Source organism: Zea mays, chromosome 7 (genome assembly GCF_902167145.1).
Source record: "Zea mays cultivar B73 chromosome 7, Zm-B73-REFERENCE-NAM-5.0, whole genome shotgun sequence".
NCBI lineage: Eukaryota > Viridiplantae > Streptophyta > Magnoliopsida > Poales > Poaceae > Zea > Zea mays.
The window spans coordinates 72,752,595-72,762,124 of record NC_050102.1 but is presented as its reverse complement, the minus strand read 5'-3'; the positions used below and the strand labels follow the sequence as shown (position 1 = coordinate 72,762,124).

The 9,530-nt window shown below is 39.4% G+C and overlaps 1 protein-coding gene across 1 annotated transcript; it reads left to right on the top strand.

The window, feature by feature from the left end:
* Positions 1-6,965: 6,965 nt before the first annotated feature.
* LOC109941081 (uncharacterized) lies at positions 6,966-8,965 on the top strand. The gene is made up of 5 exons (XM_020541562.2): positions 6,966-7,216; positions 7,298-7,510; positions 7,612-7,704; positions 7,790-7,915; positions 8,702-8,965. The coding sequence occupies exons 1-5, from the start codon at positions 7,022-7,024 to the stop codon at positions 8,963-8,965; spliced, it is 891 nt and encodes a 296-aa protein (XP_020397151.1). The 5' UTR covers positions 6,966-7,021.
* The last annotated feature ends 565 nt before the right edge of the window (positions 8,966-9,530 follow it).

Genomic DNA, 9,530 nt, shown 5'->3' with positions numbered 1-9,530 from the left:
TAATCATATAACATTATTCATTTAACTTTATTAACTCATCATAAAGGAATAGAAACAATATCGAATTATAAATGTACCTTCGGCTTGGAAGGAGATGAAAATACAAGTGTGACGCAAAAGCAAATGCCAAGTCAGCGTGAACAGTATGGGGGTACTGTTCACCTATTTATAGGCACGGGGTACAACCCATACAAAATTACATACATGCCCTTTACATTTGGTGATAATTCTACAGCATTCTATCGAGGTCTAAATGGCCTTTTCATCTTTAAGTCGGTTCCCCCTTTCTGCGAACATGCCGAAGCTTTCCTGCTTCACAGCTTCGGCACTGTGTCATCCTTCGTATCTTTTGAGCTTCTCCCTTTCTGATTCAAGCCCGAAGATACCTGTTCACACATTATACTCCAGAAACATTGTTAAATCATGTTTTTGAGGACCTTCGGAAGCCGAAGGCCCCCAACATGATCTAAGCTGGGTTTATGGGAAACAATGAACTGACCATCTGAAAATCTGAAAAATGAACTGACCATCTGATAGAAATGAAAACAGAAAACTGAACTGAAAATGAACTGGGCAGCTAAAGTAATGAAAAATGAACTGACCATCTGAACTGACCATCTGAAAATCTGAAAAATGAACTGCCCAGTTTAGAAATGACAGTTCATGTTCAGATGGTCATGTTTACATGTTCAGATGTTTAGATGTTCAGATTTCAGATTACATGTTAAGTTTAGATGTTCAGTTTAGATGTCTACATGCAGTTTAGCATCTCTCAGATTTCAACATGAACTGGGCAGAACTCTGAACTGGGCAGAACATGAAAATGCAGAACTCTGAACTGGGCAGTTTAGCATCTGAAAATGCAGAACATGAACTGGGCAGCTAAAGTAGAATATGAACTGTGCAGAACTCTGAACTGGGCGCTCGGTTACATCTGAACTGATAGCATTCAGAACTCTAAACTTTAGCCTCCTGGACAGAGGACAGTTGATGATTAAATATAAATGCGCTCTGTTACTAATGAACAAACTTGACTAGTGCAATGGTAACCCCTTGCTACTGTGAACCATGGTGTCTTGTGTTTGAGCTTGGGATAGGTAGATTTTTTGTTTTGTTGACATTTTTCAATCATTTTTGTATTTTTCTTTTATTTATTTAGATGTATAGCACCAGTTTCTCCAAATCATTTCAACTTTTTTTTGGGGTGTTGATGGAGGTGTACCATGATGTTTTATGCCGGTGCAATTTTTAGAACTAGTTTAACTATTAATGTAATTATTTGTTATTTTACTAAAGAATAAGTGCTAAAAAACCTTAGGTAGCTAGAAAAATCTAAAAACTTGCATGTACACTTCATTTTGGTGTACAATGTTGACAAAAAAAATTCAATTTATTCTGACAAAGTGGTGACATACATCCTACAAAAATGCATACATCTCTCACATAGAGCCTAATTATTGAGTGAGATATGTTCATGCTTGTGATGGATCTATACTACCACTTTCTCCAAATCATTTTAAACTTTAATGGGATGTTTATTGAACCAACCTATGATGTTGTGTGCATTTATGCATTTTTCAGACCTAGTTTACCAATTACTGTAATTATTTGATGCATTTCGTAAAGATATTTGTTACAATACCATAACCTAGCTAGAAAAATCTAAAAACTTGCATGTACACTTCATTTTGGTGTACAATGTTGACAAAAAATGCAATTTATTCTGACAAAATGGTGACATACATCCTACAAAAATGCATACATCTCTCATATAAGGCTAATTACTAAGTGAGAGATATTCATGCTTGTGATGGATCTATACTACCACTTTCTCCAAATCATTTTAAACTTTAATGGGATGTTTATTGAACCAACCTATGATGTTGTGTGCAGTTATGCATTTTTCAGACCTAGTTTACCAATTATTGTACTTATTTGATGCATTTCGTAAAGATATTTGTTACAATACCATAATCTAGCTAGAAAAATCTAAAAACTTGCATGGACCATTCATTTTGGTGTACAATGTTGACAAAATAGTTTCAATTCATTCGGACAAAGTGGTGACACACATCCTAAGAAAGGCATACATCTCTCATATAAGGCTAATTACTAAGTGAGAGATGCTATTGCAAGTGAGAGATGTATAGTACCACTATGTCAAAAATATTTCAAAATATTATAACATGATCATAAACCAAACTAATGTGTCCATGAATAGATAATTGCAAAAAAAACATAGAGAGAAATAAAAAAACAAAGAATTAATATAAAATGGTAGGCAAAACACAAAAAATGTCTCCTTGCAGGTGCTTGAACCTAGGAGCTCGATCTTATAGTTAGCAAGTCAAACCATTGAGTTACGCACGTGTTTTCGATATATACCCAGCGCTAGTATACTTAAACGCATTAGCCTCCGCATTGCCAAACAAATTGGGCGCCAAAAAACATGTTTCACCGTCGTCACTAAAATAGACGCCGCTCTCATCCTCTATCTCCCCCACTCCTCTTCTTTCTCCCCCACTATTTTCTCCAAACCTAATCGCCGCCGCCGGGACACGACCGTTGTCGACGACCTGCCCCCTCGACCAGGTACCTCACCGCCGCCGCTGGGACACATCCGCCGTCGACGACCTGCCCCCTCGACAAGGTACCTCACCACCGCCCCCTTACCTCTCATCGCGTCGATGAGCTGCGTCGTCGCCGACTTCACTCGCCGCATCCCGCTCTATCTCATTGCCATCCGCATTTCTCTCGCCCCTTCCACCTAACACGCCCCATCCACATTGCTCACGCCAACCCCTAAACCCTAACATCGCTGGATTTGGGTCATCGCAGACGACCTTGATGGTGAACAAAAGGAGGCACAGAAGTCAGAAAGGTCCAACCCCTAAACCCTAACCATCGCTAGATTTAGTTTAATTATTCATTCGTTGTTCTCAGAGATATTGTAAATTGATTTATGTAATCATTGTGCACTGATACAGTTGTGTTTGGTTCCTTACATTGTGTTATATGCAGTCACATCCATGTTTTAGTAGAGAACTTATGTTTATAGTACTGGTAGAAAGAGATGAGAATTTCTCCACTTTTTTGTTCATCAGCTTGTGTAAATCTACATCGCCTAATCAATGTACTAGCTAGTACTTTGAACATTGTTTAAGCCTGCATAAATATTTCCACAACCAAACAGGCGAAGTACACTGCAGAAGCCTAGATACAGGCTAATGCAAGCCACCAAAGAGTCCCATAATGCCTTTTTCCTTTACTTAGAAGCCAACAATTACGTAGATCAGGGGAAAAACTACAGTTATAGTGCAACCACAATTATGAAATTGCACAATCATAAGCAAGCTTCATTATGACTGAATCTACACATCTTATCTATTTGCTTTTAGTAAAATCCTTCCCTGCAAATAGTAGTACCTCTTAGCTTTTAGTAAAATCCTTTACATTATCTAATACGCACAGTATGCTTGTTCTTATCTATCTTGCAAGTAGTTCAACATGAGCGAACTGCTTATGAGAGAAGACGGTATAAACAAGTGGAGGAGAATATAAAGAAGATGCAAGATTTGGGTCTGAACAAATATACTTCTGTTCTAAATAATTTTGTATCACCATCTGCATCAACAAAGGGGAAAATGCAGCAAACAAGATAAATAATAGTTCAGATTCGGATTCATATGTCTCTTTCTATCTCCTTGACGATGATGATCAAGGAGATACTGATGATGACACTGAATCTTATGAGCAGCCAAAACCCCTGGCAATGAAGGTGCTCCTTCTATCTTCAAAGTAGTGGATGCCAAATAGTTGCATTGCATTTCAATGTTTTTAATCTGGTGTTTAATATATGCTCATGCTTTTAGATTCATCTTCTTTATTTCATACCTCTTAATTAATATATGGTCTTGCTTTTAAATGCACATGACTATTTTTTTGTGGTCAGTATCCTAGAAGAGGTAGAAACACAACCCTTGCTTCAAAGAAGAAGATAGACCCCAACATGGCTCCAGGAATTAGGTTCAGCAAGAGAGTGAGGGCAGGTCCACAACTAGAGGAGCAATCTTCAAAAAGGCTTCACTCTACAGAGACAGATGGCCACAATGTACAAGAACCAATAGATGGTAATGATGACATACCAAACAGCCCTACTACACCTAGACTTCATTTTGGTGTACAATGTTGACAAAAAATGCAATTTATTCTGACAAAATGGTGACATACATCCTACAAAAATGCATACATCTCTCATATAAGGCTAATTACTAAGTGAGAGATATTCATGCTTGTGATGGATCTATACTACCACTTTCTCCAAATCATTTTAAACTTTAATGGGATGTTTATTGAACCAACCTATGATGTTGTGTGCAGTTATGCATTTTTCAGACCTAGTTTACCAATTATTGTACTTATTTGATGCATTTCGTAAAGATATTTGTTACAATACCATAATCTAGCTAGAAAAATCTAAAAACTTGCATGGACCATTCATTTTGGTGTACAATGTTGACAAAATAGTTTCAATTCATTCGGACAAAGTGGTGACACACATCCTAAGAAAGGCATACATCTCTCATATAAGGCTAATTACTAAGTGAGAGATGCTATTGCAAGTGAGAGATGTATAGTACCACTATGTCAAAAATATTTCAAAATATTATAACATGATCATAAACCAAACTAATGTGTCCATGAATAGATAATTGCAAAAAAAACATAGAGAGAAATAAAAAAACAAAGAATTAATATAAAATGGTAGGCAAAACACAAAAAATGTCTCCTTGCAGGTGCTTGAACCTAGGAGCTCGATCTTATAGTTAGCAAGTCAAACCATTGAGTTACGCACGTGTTTTCGATATATACCCAGCGCTAGTATACTTAAACGCATTAGCCTCCGCATTGCCAAACAAATTGGGCGCCAAAAAACATGTTTCACCGTCGTCACTAAAATAGACGCCGCTCTCATCCTCTATCTCCCCCACTCCTCTTCTTTCTCCCCCACTATTTTCTCCAAACCTAATCGCCGCCGCCGGGACACGACCGTTGTCGACGACCTGCCCCCTCGACCAGGTACCTCACCGCCGCCGCTGGGACACATCCGCCGTCGACGACCTGCCCCCTCGACAAGGTACCTCACCACCGCCCCCTTACCTCTCATCGCGTCGATGAGCTGCGTCGTCGCCGACTTCACTCGCCGCATCCCGCTCTATCTCATTGCCATCCGCATTTCTCTCGCCCCTTCCACCTAACACGCCCCATCCACATTGCTCACGCCAACCCCTAAACCCTAACATCGCTGGATTTGGGTCATCGCAGACGACCTTGATGGTGAACAAAAGGAGGCACAGAAGTCAGAAAGGTCCAACCCCTAAACCCTAACCATCGCTAGATTTAGTTTAATTATTCATTCGTTGTTCTCAGAGATATTGTAAATTGATTTATGTAATCATTGTGCACTGATACAGTTGTGTTTGGTTCCTTACATTGTGTTATATGCAGTCACATCCATGTTTTAGTAGAGAACTTATGTTTATAGTACTGGTAGAAAGAGATGAGAATTTCTCCACTTTTTTGTTCATCAGCTTGTGTAAATCTACATCGCCTAATCAATGTACTAGCTAGTACTTTGAACATTGTTTAAGCCTGCATAAATATTTCCACAACCAAACAGGCGAAGTACACTGCAGAAGCCTAGATACAGGCTAATGCAAGCCACCAAAGAGTCCCATAATGCCTTTTTCCTTTACTTAGAAGCCAACAATTACGTAGATCAGGGGAAAAACTACAGTTATAGTGCAACCACAATTATGAAATTGCACAATCATAAGCAAGCTTCATTATGACTGAATCTACACATCTTATCTATTTGCTTTTAGTAAAATCCTTCCCTGCAAATAGTAGTACCTCTTAGCTTTTAGTAAAATCCTTTACATTATCTAATACGCACAGTATGCTTGTTCTTATCTATCTTGCAAGTAGTTCAACATGAGCGAACTGCTTATGAGAGAAGACGGTATAAACAAGTGGAGGAGAATATAAAGAAGATGCAAGATTTGGGTCTGAACAAATATACTTCTGTTCTAAATAATTTTGTATCACCATCTGCATCAACAAAGGGGAAAATGCAGCAAACAAGATAAATAATAGTTCAGATTCGGATTCATATGTCTCTTTCTATCTCCTTGACGATGATGATCAAGGAGATACTGATGATGACACTGAATCTTATGAGCAGCCAAAACCCCTGGCAATGAAGGTGCTCCTTCTATCTTCAAAGTAGTGGATGCCAAATAGTTGCATTGCATTTCAATGTTTTTAATCTGGTGTTTAATATATGCTCATGCTTTTAGATTCATCTTCTTTATTTCATACCTCTTAATTAATATATGGTCTTGCTTTTAAATGCACATGACTATTTTTTTGTGGTCAGTATCCTAGAAGAGGTAGAAACACAACCCTTGCTTCAAAGAAGAAGATAGACCCCAACATGGCTCCAGGAATTAGGTTCAGCAAGAGAGTGAGGGCAGGTCCACAACTAGAGGAGCAATCTTCAAAAAGGCTTCACTCTACAGAGACAGATGGCCACAATGTACAAGAACCAATAGATGGTAATGATGACATACCAAACAGCCCTACTACACCTAGACTTGCTGATCATTTCAGCAGAGTTGCAGAGGAAGCCATGGCATCTGCTGCTCATGACAGTACGGTGATGCTGAACGCAACAGTCGTACTACACCTGGACTTGCTGATCATTTCAGCAGAGCTGAAGAGGAAGACATGGCATCTGCTGCTCATGACAGTACAGGTGATGCTCAAGGCAATGTAGCTAGAGATGAAGAAACGGAAGGCAAGTTCTAGTTTTTTCAGTCAAATATGGCATCTCTTTTGCTGATTTGCATGAAACAAAACAATTTCATTATTCAATAAATGTGAATTATATTTTGTAGCTCCTACACAGCGAGCACCAAGGAGACCCAGGGCAGCAACTAAGGGAAAACAACTGGACAGGATGACTAAAGTTATGCAAAGGAGACTGCCCATAGCTGTTGAGGAAGGCAAAAAAAGGCCACATGAATCTGTTCAAGCTGCCAAGTTTGCATCAGAGGCTGGCATCATTATTCGGGAAACCATGCCTATCCTAACTCGTTGGAAAGATTACAAGGACGACCAGAAATACTACAACAGCTTTGTGTCACAGCTAAATGTAAGTGCATTACTGATTCTATGGTTCACTTGTATACTGCTTAACCTGAATTGACTAACTATGGAATTGTCATATGCATAGGGGCGCTTGTCCGTTAACACTGAGGACAAGGCAACAAAGGAAGCTTGCACCGATATGCTACGCTCTGCGGTAAAAAACCAGCGTTATCGGCTCAAGCAGAAATACTTCAATGGTGTACCTGCAAATGAGATTAGGACAACTTCTCCTGTATCTTACATGACTGATGAACAGTGGAGGGCATTAGTTGCAAAGTGGTCTGATCCAAAGAACATGGTATGGGTATCTTGTCATATATTGTTCTTTCACTATAAGTTTGCAAAGGATCTTCGCATATTGAACCTATGATCTAATCTGACATGTTCATTCTCTTGTAGGAAATAAGTGAAAAGAACAAGCAGAACCGCAGTCAAGTCAAGTTTCATCAGGCTACGGGTTCTCGCTGCTATGTGGCACACTTACATGCATATGTAAGTAACTATTACCTTGTACTCAACAACTTCTATTGCATTTGATTTGAGCAAACTTCACTGTGATTGTTTATCCATGAAATAGAAGCAGAAGAGAAACCGAGAAGAACCCAGCTTAGATCAGACTGAAGAACTAGATGCGATGGACGCCTTCAAGACCTGTCATACCAGCTCCAAACGTGGCCTGAGTGAACCAGCAAGAGAAGCACTTGTAAGTTCATTTGTTTGCTTTATTTAGTGTAATTTTTATGAGATCATATGAGGGAGGCTGGTTGTGGGTCGATGGAACGAAGGGGAGTGAGATCGATGAGTGAGATCGCCTGTCCCATCCCAAGGGAGTTCAGATTTTTTACTTCGTATGATTCGTTCGTGCCAAGAGCTTAGGGAGGCTACAATTTGTGAAAATGCAATTGCATCCAGTAGTGAATCGATCTGCCATCAAATTATTACCTCCATTTGTCTGCTAGATAAAGTTGTCCTTGGCTTTGGCCATCAAATTATTACCTCCATTTGTCTGCCATCAATTTTCTGAAATGAAAGTAAATATCATAGTCTATTTTTTGTAGGACCCGTGCGCTAGAAATGTATAGCTTTTAGAGTATTTGTTAAGCAAATCTGCTATAATTTGTAATTGTTTCACATTATTTTTCATAGTCTATTTTTAGAGTCTTTCAAATGTATAGCTTTTAATTTGCCATCAAATGTATAGCTTTTAAGCAAATCTGCTATAATTTGTAACTGCTATAATCTGCTATAATTTGCCATCAAATGTATAGCTTTTAGAGTCTTTCATAGCCTATTTTTCATAGTCTTTGTTAATGCCTTGTAGGACCCGTGCACTAGAAATGAAAGTAATTGTTTTCACATTATTGTCAGCGACAAATCTGCTATAATTTGTCATCTCTACATGCCTCAAATTATTGCAATAACTAACAATTGGCATATTCTGTTGCTCATTAGCATTAACATGTAACTATTTCTGTCCATGATATTTCAGTCTCATATGGAGGCTTTGAGGGCTGAACCTGTTGCTGAAGGTGAGATGCCAGCATCCAGTGTGCACCTTGTGTTGAAGGTGTTGTCCCAGAGCAGCTCACACCAATTCCTGAAGAGCGTCGGCATCAAAACATCGGCAACCTCCAAGGCATCATCATCAAATCAAAGTGAGCTTCGGGAACAACTTGCAGCTGAAGCGACGGCTGCTGTTCAAGGTGAACTCGACCAGCTCAGGAAGAAATGTGAAGAAGCTGAGGAACAGTAGGCGAGGACACAAAGGGAGTTGGAGGAGTACAAGAAGATAACAGAGAAGAACAACAAGGAGATGGAGGAGACCAATGTGCTCATCAAGAAGCTCTTGTCCTTGCATGGTAACTCTTCTTCGACATGAGGGCTGCTAGTCAGAGCTGCTATTTTTGGCCTGTTCTTTGACATGAGGGTACCCAAAAACTCTAGTTGCTCGTGGGTGTCAACTTTTTATTATATGCTGTTATGTTTGTGCAAACTCAACTGAAATGTGAAGTCAAGTGGTGATGCTGTGAACTGGGTTTAGTGTTGTCCACTTAGTGTGTATGCTCACTGGAATACTAGTTGTATTCATCTACGGAATATGGAATTGTGTGCTCATTCCTCTATTCTAGTATCTTTTGCAATTTCCAATAAAATTATTCTCTGCACATCTATGACCAAACTGGTGGCATATAATAAAACATATGCCACGTCAGCGCTGACGTCAGCTGCCACTGTACTAGCCACGTCAGCGTTGACGTCAGCGCTGACGTCAGCTGCCACGTCACTAGCCACGTCAGCGCTGACGTCATACGCATCGG

Excerpts from the sequence above, each read along its gene's own strand:
- LOC109941081 (XM_020541562.2), top strand. The coding sequence starts at position 7,022 with ATGACTAAAGTTATGCAAAGGAGACTGCCCATAGCTGTTGAGGAAGGC. Across the intron at positions 7,705-7,789 it reads TGGCACACTTACATGCATAT|AAGCAGAAGAGAAACCGAGA; the intron begins GTAAGTAACTAT and ends TCCATGAAATAG. Across the intron at positions 7,916-8,701 it reads AACCAGCAAGAGAAGCACTT|TCTCATATGGAGGCTTTGAG; the intron begins GTAAGTTCATTT and ends ATGATATTTCAG.